Source organism: Periophthalmus magnuspinnatus, chromosome 2 (genome assembly GCF_009829125.3).
Source record: "Periophthalmus magnuspinnatus isolate fPerMag1 chromosome 2, fPerMag1.2.pri, whole genome shotgun sequence".
Classification (NCBI taxonomy): Eukaryota; Metazoa; Chordata; class Actinopteri; order Gobiiformes; family Gobiidae; genus Periophthalmus; species Periophthalmus magnuspinnatus.
In genome coordinates, this window is record NC_047127.1 from 10,810,939 (window position 1) to 10,836,054 (window position 25,116).

The 25,116-nt window shown below is 39.9% G+C and overlaps 1 protein-coding gene across 1 annotated transcript in view; it reads left to right on the plus strand.

The window, feature by feature from the left end:
* Positions 1–3,672: 3,672 nt before the first annotated feature.
* LOC117382067 (aryl hydrocarbon receptor-like) overlaps positions 3,673–25,116 on the plus strand; it is a 36,494-nt gene continuing 15,050 nt past the window's right edge. The window contains exons 1-2 of the mRNA XM_033979119.2: positions 3,673–4,056; positions 13,015–13,202. Of these exons, the coding sequence (XP_033835010.1) occupies positions 4,004–4,056; positions 13,015–13,202 (241 nt within the window). The 5' untranslated portion in view covers positions 3,673–4,003. The remainder of the gene's footprint in view (positions 4,057–13,014; positions 13,203–25,116) is intronic.

Genomic DNA, 25,116 nt, shown 5'->3' on the forward strand with positions numbered 1-25,116 from the left:
AACAGAATACAGGAATGAAGGCGTCTTGTTGGAGACAGCCTGCCTCCTCCTCGCTCCAGTGCGCAGAGCGGTGAAGAGAGTCCAGTGGCAAACAATGACTTAAAATACACTACAATGGGTTTGCGTCAGGACAACAGCGCCATCTGCAGTCTGACTTCTTCAGGAGAGTATCCCAGGCGTGTGAGAGTAAAAAGGCCCCCTCGTCCTGTTTCTGTTGCCTCCTTAATCCTCTGTCCCAATGATGTTTGTGTTTTGTTGATCATGTGAATCCTAAGACAACAGCAAATGTCTGGATCGGAAATGATTGGAAAACCAAATGAACCTCAATGGACTGCATATGACACGTTAGACCTATTTCTCTAAAACATAGTTAACATAATTATATTTAGGATTTTAATATAAATCTTGCCTATTTTGTTCTAGTTTTGAAATGTTGGTGAAGTTTAAAATTGTACTTCCTGGTTGGACACGGACAGCAGACATGATATTTGTAGAGGTAATTCCATAACTGTTACCTAGCAACTACAATGTAAACAAGGGCCAAAACTTGTCTAAATGACACAATAGTTTTGATTAGACTAATACAAATAAATGACACTTTTATTTTGTTACATCAATGTTTAACAATGTTTTAGAGCTCACTACTACTTCCTGTATTTTTGTTTTATACTTTCCACAAACTGCCACTTAACTGATATAAAACTATGATAGATATTTACTACAGGTACTATCCCACCAAACCAAGTCTGAATAAAAAAACCCCCATGAAAACCTGTCATATGCACTTTAAGTCACATGAATGAAATCTAAATTCAAATTTATTATTATTCCCTTTTTTTTGTTTTTATTAATGCTCAAATGACCAGATAAATTCCCCCAAATGTGTGTAAATTATGTCCACATTTGTACTTATTTTATGTTGATCCAAAGCAAATTAATTAGATTATTATTATTATTATTATTATTACCTATTTACGATATACATTTTAAACGTCCTATATTACATAAAATTGACTCTTGTGAGCTGTTATAATGTTGTTCCCTCATCAAAAACACAACCTTTTATTATTAGTCTGTCTACATCACCAAAGCTCAAAATGCTCTGTTCCACCTTGGGATGTCATGAAGCTGTAGTTTTCAAGTTAATAGCTACATTTTAACTTTTGTTCAGCAGAGATGGTCAATTCCAGGGCTGAAATGATCCAAATTATTCTAATGAAGGTGTATGGAGTTTAAAAACAAAGTGGAGCACACAAGGTGGAACAAAGTGTTCTGTTTGAGAAATGGGCAGTTTTTGTGTGTTAATAAGTGTGAATGAAACAAAGCACAACTCCAGGTCTGTTTGTGATGAGGGAACAACATTATAACATAGATCAGAAAATTGTGTAATGTGGCCCCTTTTATCAAATAATTCAATAGAAAAGGTGAAATTATTTATTCATTTACATCCAGGTGCCAGCAAGTGCAGTCCTTACGCCCTCTGGTGGTGACTTTTTTCATGTAAAAAATAAATAAATAAATAAATAAAATCAAGACAGAGAGGCTTTTGTTTTCCTTTAACATACAATATTGCTACCTGTTACTTGAGAAATATATTGTACAGTATAATAGTACTTATGAGTATGGGTCTAAGACATGAGCTCCCCCTACTGGTGACACACACCTCCACACAATATTCAACCAAGTTTCTGTTTGGTACTAAATGTTCATTAATATCAGCACTGGGGAAGTTACTTTGAGACAATAATTTGTTACTCATTACTAATTATTTAGTACCTTGTTATTAGTTCTTATTAAGAGAGTAACTTACATTATTTGTAATATTGTTTAAAAGAATCAAACATGTGCTTTTATGTTTTATTAAAGACATATTAATAGAGGTAACCAACACAGTAACTAACTAACTAACTAAGTATTAGTAATTATCCTTTACCCAGTAGTGCTTATTATTGAAACACAAAACACTGATTGACTTTAAAGGTGCATTAGGTAAGTTTATTTATAATCCATCCACCTGGAGATATTATTGCTTTGCCTGGAAAGTTCCACAGTATGACATTAAACTTTTTTTTGTTTCTATTTTATTGCTAAAAGAAATACCTTCAGAAACCTGCCTTCTCTCCACAGATCTGACCTGTAACTTGGTCTGGTGATGTTACTTTGTTGTCTCTATGGAGATAAATAAGCTTAATACAATATTGTGGAGCGTTCCAAGCAAAGCAATAACATCTGGATTTTCTTTCTTTCTGTTGGTTAAATCAATGATCTTGTTAAGTCCTAACAGGCAACTGTTGCTGTGATTTTGGGCTTATAAAAGTAAACTGGATTGAATAAACATCTCCGCACACCACCAGAACGGGTACATAGTGTATAGTTAATAAAGCATTATGCTTATACAGCATTTTTTATATATATATATATATATATATATATATATATATATATATATATATATATATATATATATATATATATATATATATATATATATATACGTGTGTGTTGATGTTGATGTCATATTTCCCCTTTAGTACCACAGAGTACTACACAGTTCTGAGTGCGGGTGAAGAGGTCTACCACAGGCTACTGCTGCACATACTACTTCAGAGTTATGATTCATATAGAAGTACTAAGTAGTTGTTCAACAAATTACCCAGAGTAGTAAGACTAGTGAGAAGCCTATTTGGGGAAAACTACTACTAAATAAGAGTAACTATAAGTAACTGTCTGGACATAACATTTAATTTATAATAAGTAAGGATTTATAGCCAGAAGTGGCTAGTACTCCTTTACATTTACTTGAGTGACTTTTTAAAGAAATTGCACTTTTCTAGTATTTTTCTAGAAGCATACTTTTACTCCTACCTGAGTAATGCTTTTGTTGAAGTAACAGTACTCTTACTTGACTAAAATCTGTGGTTACTCTTTCCACTGTGAGTAAGTGACAAAAGCTTTATGTTGACAATATAAAATTATTTGAACATTTGTGTTTCTTGCAGCGCTCCTTCAGATATGATTTAGTTTGTCTCCTTGTTGTGTCTATCCTTTGAAAATATCAGAATGTTGTGTAATGTTTAGTCCTTCCAATTACATTAACTTCAAATTATGAATTATAAATTATTCCTACTTGAGTAGTAGTTTTTCCAAATGCCTTTTGCTCTTATTTGAGTGATTTCTTGGACCATTGCTTTGTACTTGGGTAATTGTTTGGCTGCTCTACTCCCTCTGTATTTAGGAGGAGTAAAAGTCCACTGTCTGAACTACTTTGTGAAGGAGCATAAAAGTGACTCCAGTATGAGTTGTGCCCACCTCTGCGCACGGCACACGGGACTCATCTTTGACCTACTTTTAGTCATTCAGTTTATTCACAAATGTATTATGCTGTTTTCACTTAATACTACCTGAATATGTTCTGAAATCTTTGAAAAGTCCACAAAAACGTCGTCTAATTCATCCTTCATACTTTACGCGTTGCAGAAAAAACATGAATAGGCTAAAGTTAGTCCAACAAGACAAAAACAAGACACAACAGGTTCCTTTTAAGGTCTTCTGATACATATGTGCTTTTGTAATACCGCTGTAACACATAGATCTGTCCCGGGAAACTTCGGAACTTCCTTAAAACGTCTGCGCGTGACGGGAGCGCGCCTCTTCCGCACCCGTTCTGTCAGACGAAATCGGGCACGAGCAGCGGGGACGTGCTTTTTTTTTTACTCCGTACTTTCACTAAACTCTTCGGGTACATTCAGACCGTTTCACCCGAGCCTCAGCTGAGCCCTTGGTGCGAGAAGACGGATTACGCGAGTCGAGGACGCATGGAACCAGGCCGCGACGCGTCCAACTTTACGCGCAACAAGTCCGGTGCTTTACGGACACTTGGGAGGATTATTACCCCGGAGATTTGCAGTGTTTCGGGGTGATTTAGGGAATCGTGTTGGGGTTTGGTCGGGTGAGAAGACTTTGATTCGGGAATTGAGCTACTTTACACCGCCAGAAAAGCACCATGAACACGGCGATGTACGCGGTCAAAAAGCGGAAGAAGCCAGTTCAGAAAATGTAAGTGGAAGTCCTGCTTTACGCACAGGAGTAGCTCGTTTGTATAATGTTTACAAAGAAAGTAGGCTAATGACCCGGGCTACTTAACCAGTATTGTACCTTATTGTAAATTAGGGCTATAACAGATCAAAATCTTAATAGAACATAAGCCAGAAATAACTCAAGTTGAAAGTACAAGTAAACAAGATTAAAATCTGGAGTCTAGACAAAACCTGGACCAGGACAAAACCAGGACTAAACTTGAACAAATAAGGACTAAATTAGAGCTAAGCCTCAAACCAGGACACCATGTAATAAGTCTAGTTTAATGCAATAATAAACCAATAATAATAATTTTAAAAAAATAAATATTACTACTAGTATGGACTAAACCAAGATTAAACTCGGACGAAACCAGGACTGTACCAATTGGGTAACCTGGATTACTCTTGAACTAAACCCGAACTAAACCAAGACCAAACCAGTGATAATAAACCAGTACTAACATGGACTAAATCTGGACCAAACCAAGATTAAATTTAGACCAAATCGGGAATGTACCAATTGGGTAACCTGGAATGCACTTGAACTAAACCAGGACTAAACCAAGACCAAACCAGTGATAATAAACCAGTACTAACATGGACTAAATCAGGACTAAACCAGGATTAAATTTGAACCAAATCAGGACTGTACCAATTGGTTAACCTGGAATGCACCTGAACTAAACCAGGACTAAACCAAGACTAAACTAAGACCAAACAAAAAGTTATAAACTAGTACTAACATTGAGTGAACAGGATTAAAATTGGACCAAACCAGGAATGTATCAATTCACTAATCTGAACTAAACCAGGAATGGGTCTAAACCAAAGCTAAACCAGTAATAATAAACTAGTATTAAAATGGACTAAATCTGGAATAAACTAGTATTAAACACGGACCAAACTTGGAATGGACCAACTGACTAACCTGGGGTACACTTGAACTAAACCAGGACTGAACGTGGACTAATCCAAGACCAAACAAAACATAATAAACCAGTACTAACATGGACTAAATCTGGACTAAACCAGGATTAAACGTGGACCCAACCAGGATTGTATCACCAAGATAACCCAGATTACACTTGAACTAAAACAGGACGAAACCAAGATCAAACTAAAGATAATAAACCAATACTAACATGGACAAAATCTGGGCTAAACCAGGAATGCACTGCTAATTGGGTAACCTGGATTGAACTCCTAGTTTAGTTCTAGTGCAATCCAAGTTAGGCAATTGGTGCATTCCTGTTTTGGCCCAAGTTGAATCTTGGTTTAGTCCAGATTTAGTCCACATTAGTACTGGTTTATTATCATTGGTTTGGTCTTGGTTTAGTCCTGGTTTAGTTCAAGCATAGTCCAGGTTAACCACTTGGTACAGTCCTGGTTTGGTCTAAGTCTAAAGGTAGACTAAACCACATCCAAACTAGTACAAACAAGGACAAAACCTGGATTGGATTAGAACTAAATTTGTTCATATTTTTAACTTCATTAGATTTAGTCGTTGTAGCCCACGCTCTCCCCCAGGCCCCTGACCTTTGCTTTGTTTAGTCCCTATTGTCGTCTGCGCTGTGTTATCGTCCATATCATCTCTCACGTTCCGCTGTGTTCTGTTGTTGCTGTGATCCGGTGTGGACTTAGTGACCTCTCCTCACACTGTTATGACCCCTGGCTCATGAGTGACCGGTAACTTCTCCTCCTCAGTCATTATATAAATGTTATTTTGCATGCTGAAAATACATTTCTGTTCAGGATCCAGTTGTGGTTTTTGGTTTTGTTTATGAAGTTATCCCAAGTTTGCAGATGGTTTGGGGCTAATATTTTAGGCCTCGATGGATTATATGTTACTTTGATTGTTTCCTTGGAAGTTCCTCCTCTGACAGTGGCCCTATTGTTCCAGTTTGAAGCCTTAAGCTCACCAACAAACAAATGTACAGAAATGTAATAGCTCAAATGAGTGTTTTAACTCATCTGGGTAATTATTTGCTGAAAACAAAAAGCATATCTTACATTTTTGCATTTGAACTTTGGTTTCTCCATCTATGCCAGCATTTACCAGGAAGTACTTGGAAAAATTTCTGATTTAAAAGAACGTGGAATTGAATATCCTTGTTGTTTGGAGTCGAAACTAAACCAGAAACTAAGCCAGACTAGACCAGAACTAAACTGGTTCACTTGGACAAAATAAGCACTAAAACAAAGCTAAGGCTAAACCCCGGACAAAATGTTATAAGCCTCGTTTAACACAGCACTGACTGAAATGGAATAGCCTAGTTTTTGATGTTCTTTGTGGTAAATATTTTTAAGAATGTTTGGCATGCATAGGCTATTGCTTATCAAAAATATATATTAATGTACACTATACTAGTAAGCAGATTGATATTTTAATGGTTCAATATTACGCAATATTGACACTTGTGAGCTTTAACCCATGTTATAATGTTGTTACCTCATCAAAAAACCTGCAGTTGTGTTTTGTTTCATTCACACATGTTTGAGTAAATCTTTCTTATTAGTTTGTCTACATCTCCAAAGAGCAAAATGCTCCGTTCCACTTTGTGATGTCACATAGTGGTAGTTTTCAAGTTAACAGCTACCTTTTACCTTTAGAGATAGGGCTAAAATCATCCAAATGATTTTAATGTATAAAGGCGTATGGAGTTTAAAAACACTGTAGCACTTCCTGTATTACCACATGACATCACAAAGTGGAGCAGAGTGTTTTGAGTTTGAGAGAAGAACTCAAACGCCTAAATATGCATATGGTTTGTGTGTTAAACATGTGTCAAAGGAAACAAATCTCAACTCCAGGTATGTTTTGATGAGGAAACAACATTATAACATAGATCAGAACATAGTGTAATATGTACTCTTTAAGAATTACCATTACATGCTAGAGGGAGTGCGCATGAAAGCTTAGAAAGTACTGGAGATGTAAAAGATTAGGCACGTCTGCTATAGCCTACTACTGCACTTTTATGCCTGTCTGTTTAAGTCTACAATCATATTTGCAGGATTCAGCTCCACGCTTTCGCCCCTCCAGCCTGCAGTGTCCAGACGCAGGGAGAGAGTGTGTCCGTAGTGGTGCCAGTAGCGCGGTCAGGGGAGAGCGTGTGCGTGTGGCTCTGTACCTGCATTAATCACAATCAGGGCCGAGGCAGTGTAGCTCTCACGCGATGTTTCCACGAGGGAGGACGGGGGGAGGGAGCGGGGCTGTAACCTGATCCTGCGCCCGCCTCCTCTGCGCTGCCACAACTCACTCTTTTCCCGTCGTTTTTTTTTTCTTTTCTACGGCTTGTTTTCTTTCCTCCCTCCCTCGACTCAAATTAACATAGCTCCGTCTCACGCAAACTTGTGTAAGGGCTGAGGGCTGCCTGCTTTGGGGGGAAAGTGGCTCTCTCTCTCTTTCTAGTCTCTGGGAGTTGGTTTTTTACTTGCTTTTTGGGAAATGCTGTAGTTGGAGTGAGTGAGTGAGTGAGTGTAGAGGCCACAAGCGCAGCCTTTGGTCATGTGTAATACAGGCTGACAGTAGGCCTACTTATATAAACTAGCCTAATCTAATCACATTCACAGAGAGGACTGCTTTTAAGAAGGCAAAATGAAACTTGAATGCCCATTGTCATGTACTACCTTCTAGCGTTGTCACATGCTAAAATTTCAAACTTGATTTCAATATTAAGTAACAGACTTGATACCGATTTCAATACCATGATAAAAATACAAAACATTCTTTATTTAGACAATAGAATGCGATTTGGAACATTATTTTTTTTATATTATGTGGCCTAGGGTTGTTAAAATTAGTGAAAATCTGATAGTAATTGATAGTAAAACTGCGACCAAAACTAATTACTCATTTCAGCAAGTATCGATATGAAAAAAGTCTCATTCACAGGACAGAAATGAACGTTTCTTGAATAGCTTTAGATTGATCTTGAGCTGTATCAGAACATATAAGTATATACGTGGGGGTATATTAGTGTGTAAGATCAGATACACTAGTATACCCCCATGGACCACTATGGAACTGGAACCTACCTGGACGACTGAGGGATTACACAGATATATCACATTCTGTCGTCTAAAGAAAGAGTGCTTTTTATTAGGATCAGATTTTTGATACTTTTGACAACCCTACCACCTTCTTGTATCCGTGCGGATGTTATAACTTTGCCTGGAATGTTCTACAGTATGGCATTGAAAACCACACATTCTTCTTCAAGTGAGCGGGTTCACCTATCCAAAGATCTGACCTGTAATTTGGCCTTATGATGTCATCTACTTGTCTTAGATAAGTTTAATGTCGAATGGTGGATCATGCAAAGCAAAGCTATGACATCTCCATTGAGAGAAAGAGGTAGCGTACTCACCATAAACGTTACACAATGCACATCGTAAGGGCCACTGTGCCTCTCGTGTATTAAAGTCTGCATTAAAAACACAGGATAGCCTCTCTTAAGTTATGTTTCGTTTCATATTTGCTGTTGTCTCCCCGCTTCAGAACTCAAAACATTGATCCCACAACATGATGTCATTTGGTGGTAATCCAAAACGTGCTCTTGATATTAAAGCCTGTATTTTCCCACACATGATCCAGTTGTATCAGTACTGTAATTGCCAATGTAAAGCCTATGTAAAGTTGTGTTACTAAAAATACTAATCCTATGGGGTATACAGATAGTTTGAAAAGTGTGAGTGGTACCGGACAGTGTTGTCACGATCCTAACATTTCAAACTCTGCAAATGAAAAGGCTCGATACTCGATACCAATTTCAACACTTGGACAGTAGAATGTCATATATATGGTTCTGTACTGGTGATGACAAACTTCAGGATTACACTAAAACTGTTCAAGAGAGGTGAAATTATGTCATGTTTATGGGATTTTTTTCAGTATCGATGCTTACTATTTACTATCTATTTTCGATACTGTTTTTAGTATTAATTAATCTGATTTTCGATACTTTTGATCACCCTACGAGATAATAAAACCTGTTGTCATTGTGGACCAAGGTGCATTATTTAACTTTTCTGTTGGGGGTCCCACCACCTTCTTGTCTCCATACTGTTGCATCGGCTGAATGTTCCACAGCACGGCTTTTAACATATCTATCTTGCATTCATTCAGTTACTGGTGTTGGAAAAACTTGAAAAACATGAGCCATGTTTCAGCTTGGCGTGGGGCAGTTTGGCTACAGGTCCAGGGGTCTGCTGTGAGCAAATGACGTCACCCAAATATAACTCATGTTTTCTTAATAAATAAAGCCTAAATCGTACCTGAATTATACTTCAATCATACGGCCAATTTCAACATTTCACAAAAAGACGTTTAGTAATTCCAAGTTTGTGTCTGTGAGACATGGCTAAAGCTAGCGTAAACAAGAAACTACTTCCAGTCTATAATTATTTCACTTCTCTGCGCCTCTACACTGGGGTTTAACCTCTCTTTATGTAATGCTCATGGGTTTGGCTCATGTTAGCTGTATTATGCTCTGCAAATATTATGGAAATATTATATTTTCTTTGTGCGGGTGCAGTGCTTAGATAAACAGGAAACCGCTATTGCCAACTTGTGCTAGCTTTGGTTTGCTAAATTATTATATTGGGTTATATGGCCTATATATCTATATGTCTGCAGTGTGTATAGGGTCTATATGAACACTGCAGTGTGTATGGGTCTATATGGTCTGTGTGCTGTGATTATGGGGTCTATATGACCACTGCAGTGTGTATGGGGTCTATATGACCTCTGCAGTGTGTATGGGGTCTGTATAGCCTCTGTGTTGTGTGTATGGGGTCTGTATAGCCTCTGTGTTGTGTGTATGGGGTCTGTATAGCCTCTGTGTTGTGTGTATGGGGTCTGTATAGCCTCTGTGTTGTGTGTATGGGGTCTATATGACCTCTACAGTGTATATGTGGTTTGGATTTGTGGTACTGTAGTAGAACACACTTGTAGCCTTGACCCTTTCTGACCCTGTGTGTTTGCTGCAGTGTTCCTCTGGTACTGCCCTACACTTTGGGCCTGTTTCTATGGTGACATCCCAGGAGACATGCTCCACTCCTATTGTTTCCACAGGACTCTTTAACAGTTCACACTTGATACAACACCCCATACCCTGCATACATGTATATATATTCATATCCAGGACACTTGTACTGGCTCAGCTTTAAGCTGGCGGAGCATTTGAGGTGAACTGTCTCCATGAGACACACACAGGCTAGTGGTGTTGCTCTGTCCATTGTGATTGAACTCATGTGTGTGTGAGAGCTCACTTCCCTTTGTCATGTCTCACTCCCAGAAGCTCTTCTTACACCAGTCTAATGCCTCAGTGGCCGTTCTGTTGACCCACACTCCTTCACTGAGTCCACACAGCCGTTCACTCTTCATAGTTGGAGCAGGCCGTGGAACATCACCTTCATCTCATTGAAATAAATGACATGTTATTTATGCACAAAGTTCTCCAAAGTTCCTCACTTGCTTTATGCATTTTAACATCCAAATTATTCACTGCAATGAGTTGAAGTGCTTTTCACAACTTTCAGAGAGAGTGGAGTTTGCTATCACGGTAAAGTTAAGAACAACTAGCATGTTATTGCCAACTAATTATATTGCATCTAATTACTACACTGCTGACATGTTTTTGACATCAAGAACAGCTTATACAAAATATCTGTACTGGGACAAGAAACAATTTTATTTATTTATTTTTTTGCTCATATTGGAAAAATGGATAGAGGGCCTTTAAATCCATACATCTTGCATTTATTTAAGGCAGGGTCACCTGTCCACAGATCTGACTTTTAACTTGGCCTGATATTGTCACTGCTTGTCTCCAGGGAGATAGTATGGAAAAAAAGAATCACAAGATTTTCTCCCATTTGGTCGATCTTAATTTTTGATTTGATCCATTTTGAAAAACAAAGAAAGGTGGACTTCTGCATAAAGAGCAGGGTGTTAGGATCACTGGAGTTTTTATTTTGTGTTGATAGGACCAGTAATTCCAGTGAAATCCACACTTAAAGTTTGGAATTAGGTTGTACAATATATTAAACCTAAAAGCATGTGCACCTTACTCATAGCAGCGGAAACATGAGCAAGGTCTTATGTTTCACTCATAAACGGTGAGAAAAAAGCCGGTTACTTTCCGTAACTTAGATTATAACGATAAGAAGCACAAGCGGAGACAAAGAACAGAAAGAAGATGAGGGGTTGTGGCTGGATCAGAGGGAGAGAGAGGTGAGGGGGAGTGGGGGCAGGTAACACCACAAACGCAGAGGCAAGGAGACACTGGAATTTTAGTGTGATTGTGTTAGTTTAACTCAAAAACTTGTGAAACATGATGAGACCTGAGGAGACATAAAGAGTCTATGGCCTTGACCTTTTCTGTTCTGACTCCTGAGACTTTAAAAAAAACATGTTACAGTTGTTTCCTCATTGTCTCCTTTCCTCCATTTACTCTCTCAACGTTGTATTTAGAGTGATTCATGCGCGTTTGACTCATCTTTATACTCCTGCATTCAAGACGTCATCGCTCCGATCAACCCGCGTTTCGCCTTCACCGCTCTGTACGCACTTCCTTTTCCAATTTAATTTTCTTAATCAGTGATATGTGTAGGATTCAGCTGCGTAACATATTCATTTTTGCACAAATGAAAAAAATCCACAGCTAGTGTAATGTGCAGCTATATGTGGGAGGTGCTGACAGAACGCAGCGATTTGTGGTGATGATGTTTACAGCGATAACATTGGTCACCGCAGTTTTCTAACACAGAAGTCATCGTACTTGTTTCTTTTATTAAGTCCTTTTAGATGAATAAATAATGACATAATGATCCACAGGTGTCATAGATTATAACTATACAGCAGACACAAGCACAATAGGTCTGCTTTAAACGGTCCATATTGCATTGTTTTCTGATTTCCTAAGTTCTTTTCTCAGCCTGAAAACGCTCTGTTCCACCTTGTGATGTCATCATGTGGTAGTACAGGGAGTGCTCCACTGTGTTTTTAAACTCCACACACCTTCACTACAATCATTTGGATGATTTCAGATCTGGAATTGCCAATCTCTACTAAACAAAAGGTAAAAGCTGTTAACTTGAAAACTACCACTTTGTGACATTAAAAAGTGGAACAGAGCATTTTGAGCTTTGGAGATGTAAATAGACGAGTAATAAAGGGTTACTCAAACATGAAACAAAGCACAATTCCTGGTACGTTTTGGGGAGGTAGCAGCATTATAACATGGCTTAAAGCTCACAAGAGTCAGTTTTGCGTAATATAGGACATTTAAATATCAGACTACTTGTTAGCTACGACACTTGGTGTCGTAACGGCTAGTGCGGGTGCGGACCAAGGAGTGCAGACTCGGGGCAGATTTACAGTGTTTATTTACAAAATGGTGAAATTCAGTTTTTAATAGTTCATTTAACACACACGGGGAGCAGGGAGCGGGAGGCAGACCAGACGGGAGTAGTGCAGAGCAGGGACGGGAAAACCAGGACCGGAATGAGGACAGGATCAGGACGAGACCAGGGCAAGCCAAGCAGGGATGTCCAGAGCAGGCACGGAGACAGCCAGGGCCGGAGCACGACGGGACCAGGGACAGGGCCAGGGAAGACCCAGCAGGAGTAATTCAGAGAGTGGGAGACAGGGCAGGAGACGGGAAGCAAGCCGGAGACCAAGACGGGACAGGAGGCAAGGCAGAGGGGTGACTGTACCGGAGCTGGAGCGCAGAGGCAGGAGCAGGAACGAGCGAGAGCAGGAGTTAGGGAGTAGCGGAGTCAGGAACTCCGCCCAGCTCCAAGCAGACAGGTAGGGGAGGGGGAGAGAGCACAGAAGGACAGATAATGCAGGCCCCATGACAGTTGGATTTGCTGATGCCACATACCAGAGTAAAGCTGTTTCTGACCCGCATGTCTTCTCTGTCCCCAGCCCCAAAGCCCCTCCCCCGGAAGGCGCCAAGTCCAACCCGTCTAAGCGTCACCGGGACCGGCTGAATGGAGAGCTGGACAAACTGACCAGTCTGCTGCCCTTCAGCGAGGAGGTGCGCTCCCGCCTCGACAAGCTGTCCGTGCTGCGCCTCAGTGTGGGGTACCTCAAGGTCAAGAGCTTCTTCAACGGTCAGTTCTTTCATAATATATTATGCACTACCAGTCCAAAGTTTGGACACACTTTCATTTTTGTTTCTTCTTTATTTCCATGATTATTTACATTGTAGATTCTCATTTAAGGCGTCAAAACTATGAATGACACATGTGGAATATAGCAAACAAGAATTAACATAACTCCAAACTTGTTTAAGATTTTAGATAGTTAAAAATAGCCTTTACCCTTTGGTCTGATCAAGGGATTGCACCTTTAGCATTTCTTGACCCTGTCTAGGCACAGCTGTGAAGTGAAAACCATTTCTTGACCCTTCATCATGAACCTCATTGAGAGAAGGCCAATGTCTATAAAGCAAAGGGTGGAAACTTAGAGGATTTGTATATAAAATTTAAAAAAAGTACTTTAGTACTTTAGTGCTAGTCGGCTAATCATTATATTTAGATTATAAGGATTTCTATGGAGCAGTGGCAGAAAGGAGAAGTTAGTGAGTGAGATAGCTAAAGTTTTGGTATTTTCTGGTATTTCGATGGAAAAAGACAGATTAAACTCATGATTCACAAGGTTTATCTGGCTTTATATAAATACATGGTTTCCTACTTCTTTTTCTGCATAAATAATAACTTTTGCCATGCCCCTTTTGAGTCGACTAATCGATCAGCAGGACATGTCTTTAGCCCAACAAGAATTTCTTCGGTCAACTACAGCCCTAGTTTCCATTGACTCTTTATGTGAGTTGTGTTGTTGCAATACTATTTCAAATGCGACTTCTATACCAACAAAAAGGAAATGGTTTAGACTGATGACTTTGATACCACAACCACAATGATCTTTTGAGAATTAGGTAGTAAAAATGTGGAAAACTGCTACTTGTGTGAGAGTAATACTAAGAGTAACAGACTGGACGTAAGATCTGATAAAGTTCGAGGTGAATGTAATTGGACAAACACCACATTAAAGCCACAGTATGTAACTTTTCAGCCAAAAATGACAAAAATAAAAGCATGTTTTTCTGTCTCCATGGAGAGCGTTCTGAAGTATGGTTTTAACTTTCTATTTCCATGGAATTATGCAGGTAATGTGTCATCCCCAGGAAGTTGCATGGTGTACCTTTGAATAATGGAGAAAATCTGGTATTTTCAAAGGGTAAACCACAAAAATGGAGCGGTGCAAGAAACACAAATGTTCAAATCATTTCATATTGTCAACATAAAGCTTTTGTCACTCACAGACTGACTCACAGTGGGAAGAGGAACCACAACTTTTACACTACACTGTCAAATATATCACTCAAATTGGAATAAAAATGTCTACTTAGAGGAGTGCAATTTTTATGAAAAAGTTAAGTTGAGTAAATGTAACTGAGTACTACCCATCTTTTTCCATGATACTTGAGGTGGTTATTACTCAGCTACATTTACTCAGTTTGAATAACTTTTTATAGAAATTGTACTTTTCTAACAGCATACTTTTACTCATACTTGAGTAATATTTTTATTGAAGTACCAGCACTCTAAATTTTGGTTGACTCTTCCCACTGTGAGTAAGTCTATAAGTGGTAAATGATTTATGTCAACAATATGAGATGATTTCAACGTTTGTGTTTCTTACAGCACTCCTTCAGATATGATTTAGTTTGTCTCATTTTTAAATCTATCCTTTGAAAATACCCAGTTATAAATCAGATGTTATGGCCCAACAGTTACTCTATAAGTTACTCCCACTTTTGCCAAATACGTTTTAGTCTTACTTGAGTCATTTCTTGGACCACTACTTTGTACTTCTATTTGAGTAATGTTATTTTGAAGTGACAATCCTCTTACTTGAGTTCAGTTTTTGTTGTTTTATTGTTCAATTGTCTTTAAAGAGGGGGTATTATGCAAAATTGAATTTTTGGAGCATTCTATCATGTTATTACATTGTTCCCTCACCAAAAACATGTCTGAACAAGTTTTAGATGTCATCTATGCATGTTTGAGTATTTTAGCGATCTCTCCCGGGCCCTTTTCAAACCCTCTTTACGGTTAGCTCTAAGATTCTATGCAATGCTCCGCCCACAAGCCTACGTCACCCGTTCACCTTCACGACAATTTTTCCATAAATATATAAAAACATGATACAAAACTGAACTCAGCAGCTTCACAAACCCGATGCGATGTGCAATAGTTTCATTAGCAGAACGCACGCTGACTGTAATGTGATAGCGCTGTAAAGGGGGAGTGGCTTTTGCCCTGGAGCGCCAAAAACAAAAGCGAAACTTATTAAACATGATAATATGTTCTTCTGGGCGAATATAGCATTTTCAAAACAATAAAAGGTAACATGGTGATCTTATGATGTGCGTGTTAGCACTTAATAGCCCATAGAAGTAAAATAGCCCTCTTTAAGCAGACTCGCTCACTGATTCTCACTATGATGAAACTTTGCGGTGTGTCGTAGTGTGTATGTGTGCGTGGCCCTGTGCAAGAGTCGCACAGTGCATGCCTCCCTGACAGCGCGCGTGTACAGACAGGTCCTGCACTTCCTTTAATACCACTTTCTCTGGGAACCATCATTTTTCAGACAATCACTTGACTGTTTTAGAGTGCACACAGGATGATGCAAGAGCGTATCTTAAATCTTAAAGGGGGGGTATTTTAATTTCACTTCTATGGGGTATTGACTGCTAACACTTAACATATTTAGATCACCATGTTTCCTTTTACTGTTTACAAAATGCTATATTTGCCAAAAACAAGGTATTAATATGTGTTCTCTTTTGTTTTTGGCGCTCTGAATCTCTCTCTCTTTCCCTTTGCTCTCCATGCTCAGTCACTTCCCCTTCAGAGCGCTATCATAACACAATCAGCGTGAGTCTTGCTAATGAAGCTGCTGCACATTGCGTCAGGTTTGTGCAAGTTGTTGTGTCCAGTTTTGTATCATATTTTTCTATATGTATGAAGAATTGCACAGAATCTTAGAGCTAACCGTAAATAGGGTTCGAATAGGGCGAGAGAGACACCGCCAAATTACTCAAACATGCATGGATGACATAAGACCACTTCAGACATGTTTTTGATGCCAGAACAACAGTATAACATGGTAAAAAGCTCCAAAAAATTGATTTTGCATAATACCCTCCAGATGTTTTTCTAATTCTGACTTGGTTTGATGGGATAGTACCAGTGGTAAATATGTATCATAGTTTCACATCAGTTAAATGGCAGTTTGTGGAAAAAAGTTGAGAAGAAAAGTACAAAGACACAGGAAGTACCTCTGAGTTCAACTGAATACCTCTGCCTATGTCATCAATGCAGAAAATTCCATCCAAAAGGCAGGGACAATTTACGCAAAAGGAAGGCATTTTTCTGACAAACCTAAACCTTCATTTAACAAAATAAAGGTGTTTGTTTTTATTAGTGTAATTGTGCACGTTTTGGCCCTTGTTAACATTATGGTTGCCGGGTAACAGTTACACAATTACCTGTGCTCATGCTGCGTTCCTCGGAAAAACAGTGACTAGAGTTTATGAACAGTAACGACACGACACTAGCAATAAAAACTAGGAAAAGAGCTCAAATCAGCCAAAATAATAATCCAATCTAAGTGCATTTGTAAGTTATAAATCAACCCATTAGCGTAGCAAAACATAACAGAGCATTTATAATTGCAGAGGCTCAAGTTGGATTTTGTAACTCGGAACCAGCTCAGGGCTCTGTAATGTTGCCCGAGTTTCCAAGCAGAAATTCCTGAAGAGATGAAAGAGTGTTCCAGTGTAAGTTTACAAGTTGGAACTCTGAAAATCCGACCTCCGAGGATAACTGGAACGCGGCATTATTTTTATTAAATTATGTTATTAAATGATGAAATGAGTAGTCTATCCTGTCATGCACTGTAAAGGATCAGTAGGGTGTTACCTTCTTGTGTCCATGGAGATGTTAATGCTTTGCTTGGAATGTTCCACAGTACAGAATTTATTCAATTAGTGGTGTCTGCATTGCAAAAAATACTCCACAGATCTGATTTGTAACTTTTGGCCTGGCCATACTGTAGAATATCCCAGAAGTACCCAGAAGAAGTCATAATGACATCTCCATGGAGACAAGCAGAAAAGTTCCAGAATGCACCCTTAAGTCAAACCTTTCATGTGTTCCGATCCATGCACTGATAACTGGCTCCTTGCACTCCATCTCTGGGGTCAAAGTGATGTCAAAGGTCAAAGGTAAACCGAGTACAGCTTTGGAATGCCCTTCCCCCCTGTCTTATTGTGAAAGCATGTTACAGCTGTATAATAGGGCAATAACTGCGCTAATGCTTTTAGATTTTACAGAACAATAAACTATTTTTTGGTACATTTAAAGGATCTATATTACACTATTTTCTAATCTATGTTATAATGTTTCCTCATCAAAAACATACATGTGTTTGCTTCTTTGAGACATGTTTAACACACAAACCCTGCATATTTAGGCTCCTCCACTCTGCTGTTCGTCCTTGTGTTGTCATTAAGTGGTAAAACAGGAAATGCTCCACTGTGTTTTTTAAACTCCATACACCTTTACTAGAATCATTTGGATATTTTAGCCCTTGAATTGCCGATCTCTGCTGAACTACATGTAAAAGGTCGCTGTTATCAACACCGGTTTCCCCCAAGGGTGCGTGCTGACCCCCCTGCTCTACACTCTGTTCACACATGACTGCTTTGCCTCATCCTCCTCCAATCTTATTATCAAAATCGCTGATGACACCACAGTGCTCGGACTCATCACCAATGACAATGAGATGGGCTAAAGGAACGAGGTGCAACATCTGAGGTTATGGTGTCACAGCAATAATGTGGTCCTAAACATCAAGAAGACTAAGGAGATTATAGTGAACGTCTGCGAAAATGGACAAAAGAACCACCAAACTCTTTCTATTAGCACTGAGGTGGTAGAGAGGGTGACCAACTTTAAATTCCTGGAGGTGATCGTGACTGTGGGAATGGCCAAACAAACTACTACGAGGAAACTAAGGAGCACCTACATCCCCAGACCACTGAGGGTGAACTTCTACAACTGTGACATCAACAGTGTTCTGACTTAAGGATTATTAGTGTGGTTCTCCATCTGCACTGAGGCCGGCCAACGGGCAACTCCAGCGGGTGCTTAAAACAGCGGGAAAAAATCATTGGGACGACTCTCCCACAGACCAGTACCAGTGCACAACATCCTGCATGACCTGCACCACCCTGCTCATCACCTTTTCCACCTGCTGGCCTCAGGTAGACGGTCCAGGTCCATACAGGGCACAACAACCAGACTGACCAACAGCCCGTATCCTCAGAGCGCCCCTCTCCTCTCTGCCCCACTCCCATGAACAATAACCACACCCAACAATACAGTAACATTGAACTGGACTTTGCATTGTTAAATAATGAGATAAAAACTCCACATAACTGACTGTGTGTCCTGTGATGCACTTTACTGCTGTTGGTGTTTATGCTGCGGTTCAGTCTGTTCCTCTTTCTTAGACATATGCTGTACTGAATGTCATAATTGTGCTAATCTTTACATTGGGGTTATATATGGTCTTAGTCGATAAGCTCTTGCACCTTTTGTGTTGCACTTTATGTCCAAACTATGCAGTGCTTGATGCTATAAACGTAATTTTGTTGTTTTCTATGATAATGACACTAAAATCTTTAATCTTGAACCTGTCTCTTGAAACCAGACTTGTAACCAGGAAACCAGACATGCAACCAGACAGGAAACCAAGCAATTTTGTCAGTGACGATTTGACACCTTTTAAATTTTAACCGTTTAACACTTTTAAAGGTGTTTATTATGTGTTCTGTCTGTCTGGCACACATATTGAGTATACAAGAGGTTTTTTTTTACAAATAGAGAAAAACGATCTTCTTTAACCAGTGAAAGCAAGGCAAGTTTATCTGTTTAGCACAATTCGTACACAAAGTAATTCAAAGTGCATTACAGAATAAGAAAGACATTAAAATCACAATACTACAAATCAAAAAATAAATAATCACTAATAATCACCATAAATGAACCTTAAAAGAGAATAATGCAGAATAAAACCCTTTCAGTCACATGCACAGCAGAATTGTTTTTAGCCTGGATTCAAACATTGTCAAAGTAAAGAAATCATCAAAGTTCTCTGTTTTACTGAGGTCAGACTTTACTCAGCGCTGCTCTGTTTTCTAACCTTTATTAACAGTTGAAATAAAGTATTTATCAGCAAAAAAGGTTTATATTCCAACAGTAAATTTGATCGAATGGATCTCAAAAATGAGATTTGTCCCAAGTACGGTTACTATAGTAACTTCAGTGCTGGCTCAGTTTGCGGTAAGTTTCTAAATCAGGCAATGACAAATATTCCTGGCAGTTCTCTGCCTTTACTCACACATAAGCTCTCCCTGCATACTGCTGGTCGTTTACTCTGGAAATTACCAGACCAGAAATGCAGGGAAATCAGTCATGGCTTCGTTCACACATGACCCTGTCCTGGCAAAGTGCAGGTAAATTCCTGGGTCAGGCTGCATGTGCGACTTTAGGCAGTGTTCTTTTCTCAAGCTGCAAACACTGTGCTCCACCTTGTGATGTCATTGAGTTGTGATACAGGAAATGCTCCACTGTGTTTTTAAAATCCATGCACTTTCACTAAAAAGTTTGATCATTTCAGCCCTGGATTTGCAAGAGATATTACAGACGTTCTACTGACAATCACAACAGAACAAAAGGTGTTTTGTCTTTTGTTCGGTTGTATATTTTTTTTGTATTTTGAAATATTCAAAAATAAAGCAACAACTGAGGCTAAAAAGTAGCTGTTACTTTTGTAATGGAGGGTCCACCACCAGCTTTTCTCCATGGAGATGTTATTTTAGCCTTGAACATTTTGCAGTATCACTTTCAACTCATCTATCTATGAAAACAAGCACATGGCATCATGGCTGGTCAAGTTTTAGGTCAGATCTGTGGAGAAGCAAGCCCACTCCCAGTAAGAATGCATGTTTTTCAAGGTATTTATGAGCAATTAAACCACGCAGAATTAAGTAAATGAGAGATAAATATGTTCAGTCCCATAGTGCGGAACATTCCAGACAAAGTCATAACATCTCCGCAACAGGACAGGTTGTTCATGAGGCAACAACATGCTAATATAGCTAAAAGTCAATTCTGCGTAATACTGAACCTTTAAACTAACTAGCCCTAAGTAGAAACCCAAGGAAAGTATAATACACCATTGTTTCATTATGAGTTTACTGCTCGAAAGTACCTCCTCTCTGCACTACTCTTCCTCCACTCTCCTCCCTCTCCTCTACTTCGCCCTTCCTCTCACTCCTTCGCTGTCTCCCCCCTGCTCTCCTCCTTTCCTCCTCCTTCCCCTCTCCCCTCTCTCCTCTCTCCACTCACCCCCTCCGCCCCTGTCTAAATAAAGGCTTACACGCACAGCGGGCTGGCAGGCATCCCGGGCGTAGCAGCTGAGCGCCTGTCAGTCCACGCTCGGGGAAACACAGCCCAGACTCTGCTGACACACTGATACCTCACTCTCTCTCTTCTGTCCCATACTTCACTCTTCTCCACTTCTATACTCTTGGAACACAGCACTTATAGTCAGAGGTGGTAAAAAATTGTACTCAAGCAAGAGTAACGTTACTTCAAAATAATATTAATCAAGTACAAAGTAGTGGTCCAAGAAATAACTCAAGAGTGAAAAAGTATTTAAGAACTGAAAGAGACTTAAAGAGTAACTTGGGATGTCTCATCTGATTTATAATATGAAGTGAATGGAATTTGAAGGACAAAATATTAAATAATGCTCAAAATCTGGTATTTTCAAAGATAGACACAAAAATTAGACAAACTAAATGATATCTGAAGGAACGGAAATGTTCAAATCATTTCATATTGTCAACATAAAGCTTTTGTCACTTACTCACAGTGGGAAGAGTAACCACAACTTTTACTCAAGTAAGAATACTGCAACTATACTAAAAAAAAATTTGGTATTAAAGTAGTAGGAGTAAAAGTATGTGGCCAGAAAAGTACTCTGAAAAGTAAAGGACAGTAACATTTCTCTTTCTTTAAAATGTAACGCCTCTGCCTATTTGTATAAGAGGCTCCAGTGACATTTCCCTGAGGGTCAAAGCGATTTTCAAATTTAATTTAATTTAATTTGTTTGACAATGAACAACTGTAATTACAGAGTAAATATGCCAAATGTGTTGTCTTTAGGCAGGTGACACACAAGACAATTACAACTTGACACCAGGGGCAATACATAAACAGGTTTTTTTGGTTTGTAATATTTATACACCTTCATTTGACCCAGTCTTTAATGAAGGGGTATTATGCAGAATTGACTTTTGGAGATTGCTTCCATGTTATTACATTGTTCCCTCATCAAAAACACGCCTGAAGAGGTTTTAGATGTCATCCATGCATGTTTGAGTAATCTAGCAATCTCTTCTGGGCACTATTCAAACCCTCCTTATAGTTAACTGTAAGATTCTGTGCAAAGCTCCACCCACAAACCTACATCACCCATGCTCCTACACGACAATTCTCCATAAATATACAAAACTGTACACAAAAACTTGACAAACCTGATGTGATGCGCAGTAGTTTCATTAGCAGGATGCACGCTCATTGTGTTGTGATAGCGCACTGAAGGGGGAGTGACTTAACATGGGGAGCAAAGGGAGGGGAGACTTGGAGCGTCAGAAACGAAAGTGAAACTTCTAAAACATGGTAATACATTGTCTTCAGCTAATTTAGATATTTCAAAACAATCAAACAGTAAAGCCACATCATGCAACTAAGTGAATGGGCAATTGAGCCGCTAAAATAGTGCATCACTTTTTCTGGGGGAGGACCATCACAAACCCCCGTCTTTTTCTGTTTTGGGGGATTTTTATTTTTTGAGTGTGTACCCCACAGCTGCATATGGATTGGGTATTATGTTTCTCTACAGTTACACTTGTCCCCCGGGGTCACGTTTGAAAAAATGAAAAAGTACACCACTGGGTCATGTCATTGTTAGTGCTGTCCCAATGTAGAGTGAGTACAAAAGTAGTGCGCTCTGAATTTCCCACAATGCACCTTGAATAGTAGTGTATAGAGAGAGCATCTTTAAATAAAGATGCTCTTTGAATAAAGTGAAGTTTAAATGTTTCCTTGCATTTGTCTGTGCTCTCTATCTCCTTCTCCCCCTCTCCTCTCCCACATCCTCCCGTTGTCAGCTATCTCTCTCTCCTTCTCCTCTCCCTCTCTCCCACATCCTAGAGTTGTTGGCACTCTCTCCCTCCCCCTCTCCCTCTCTCCCACATCCTCGTGTTGTCAGCGCTCCCTCCCTTTTCTCCCTCTCCTCTCCCTCTCTCCCACATCCTAGAGTTGTTGGCACTCTCTCCCTCCCCCTCTCCCTCTCTCCCACATCCTCGTGTTGTCAGCGCTCCCTCCCTTTTCTCCCTCTCCTCTCCCTCTCTCCCACATCCTTGCATTTGTTTGTGCTGTCTCTCTCCCTCTCTCCCCCTTCTTCTCTCCCTCTCTCCCACATCCTTGAGTTGTTGGCGCTCTCTCTCCTCTCCTTCTCTCCCACATCCTCGCATCATCAGCGCCCTATATCCCTCTCCCCCCTCCTCTTCCTCTCTCCCACATCCTTGTATTTGTCTCCTCTTTCTTTCTTCCTATCTCCCTCTCCTCTCCCTCTCTCCCACATCCTTTCATTTTTCTGCGCTTTCTTTCTCCCTCTCCCCTCCTTCTTCTCTCCCTCTCCTCCACATCTTCACATCGTCAGCGCTCTCTCTCCTCCTCTCCTCTCCCTCTCTCCCACATCCTCACATCGTCAGCGCTCTCTCTCTCCCTCTTCTTCTCTCCCTCTCTCCCACATCCTCACATCGTCAGGGCTCTCTCTCTCTTTCTCCCCTCTTCTCTCCCTCTCTCCTACATCCTCACATCGTCGGCGCTCTCTCCCCTCTTCTCTCCCTCTCTCCCACATCCTCACGTCGTCGGCGCTCTCTCTCTCTCCCCCTCTCCCCCTCTACTCTCCTTCTCTCCCACATCCTCGCGTTGTCAGCGCTCTCTCTCTCCCCCTCTCTCCCGCATCCTCGCGTTGTCGGCGCTCTCTCTCTCTCTCCCCCTCTCTCCCGCATCCTCGCGTTGTCGGCGCTCTCTCTCTCTCTCCCCCTCTCTCCCGCATCCTCGCGTTGTCAGCGCTCTCTCTCTCTCTCTTTCCCCCTCTCTCCCACATCCTCGCGTTGTCAGCGCTCTCTCTCTCTCTCCCCCTCTCCCCCTGTTCTCCCCCTCTCTCCCACATCCTTGCGTTGTCGGCGCTCTCTCTCTCTCTCTCCCCCTCTCCCCCTCTTCTCTCCCTCTCTCCCACATCCTTGCGTTGTCGGCGCTTTCTCTCTCTCTCTCTCACTCTCTCTCCCCCTCTCCCCCTCTTCTCTCCCTCTCTCCCACATCCTCACGTCGTCGCCGCTCTCTCTCTCTCCCCCTCTCCCCCTCTTCTCTCCCTCTCTCCCACATCCTCGCGTTGTCGGCGCAGGATGCCAGAGGTTGAAAGTTCGCACGCTAGGCCCAGCTCTGTGTGTGTAGCTTGCGTGGGTGTGTGTGGGTGAGTAGTTAGCACTTCGTGGGGACTTGCTTGCTTTAACGGGACAAAAATCACCCCCCCTCCCTCCTCCCTCCATCCATGATGTAAAAGTCTTTATTATCAGATCAACAATACACTACAGACACAACTATATCGAGTTTTTTTTTATTTTCAACATATACTTTTTCACTGGCACCAACCGTACCCAATCTGCCCCTAAAGATGGTTCACCGTTTCGTTATTTTATCAAATTTATTTACATCCGTAGAGTTATATGGGACGTTGAACTTACTACAAATACTCACGTTACTGCAGTTGACTAGATTTTTGAGGTATTTGTACTTTTTGGTATAGAGTTTCAAACCTGTGCTTGTACTTGTAACTGAGTATAATTCTAACCACGTCATTGTAATTAGTAACATTTTAAATCATAGATATGACTGAGTACTGTGCAAGTCCTGGTCTGTTTTCGCTCCTTTCTACCAGTTTCAAACCCACAAACACACATACCAGCTCTGTACCGCCTGCTTTCACTGGCAGCGCTCAGAGAATACACGGATTGTATTTTTTTGAGTGGTCGAGTTTTGTATAAAAGCGTGATCTATATATAATACTTCTAAAATTGGGTTGAAAAGTAAGTAGTAACTAGTACTCTGGGTAGTGTACTTTTTACTTTTACTTACTTTTACTACTTATAACAATATTACTATTACTACACTGCTGTATTGTTACTGCGTTGTTTGTTTCCTTTTGCTATTTTTATGAACTAGTTTAAAGATAATACTATGATGTAGATGTATAAAGGTAGGTCTGATAAGATTAAGCTTTAGCCTACATATTTTCAATCCTCCTGCAGATGAAATATTACTGTTTATACCTGTGACTGAAATAAACTTTAAAAAAAATGTTATAAAATAAAAATTTAATAATAATAATAATAATAATAATAATAATAATAATTATTATTATTATTATTATTATTATTATTATTATTATTATTATTATAATAAAATATATAATCTAATCAAATAAAGTAAAATAAAATACTTTGATTGAGTACCAATTTTCAGTACTCTTTCCACCACTGAATAAAGATGGAACTCTTATATTGGCACCTATACAAACACCGGACCTTACAATCTTGAACTTAATGCAACACAGTGTAACTTTTTGGAGGTGGCATGTCCCCTGTATGATTCCATGCATAAGTTCCAAATACATAAATAAAAAAAATAATAAGTTAAAACCATACTTCTGAACATTATTCATGGAGATAGATGTGTTTTTGCCATACTGTGGAAGATTATAGCCAAAGGAACAATATTTCCATGGCCCTCCTCCAGGCCAAAGTAGAGTCAG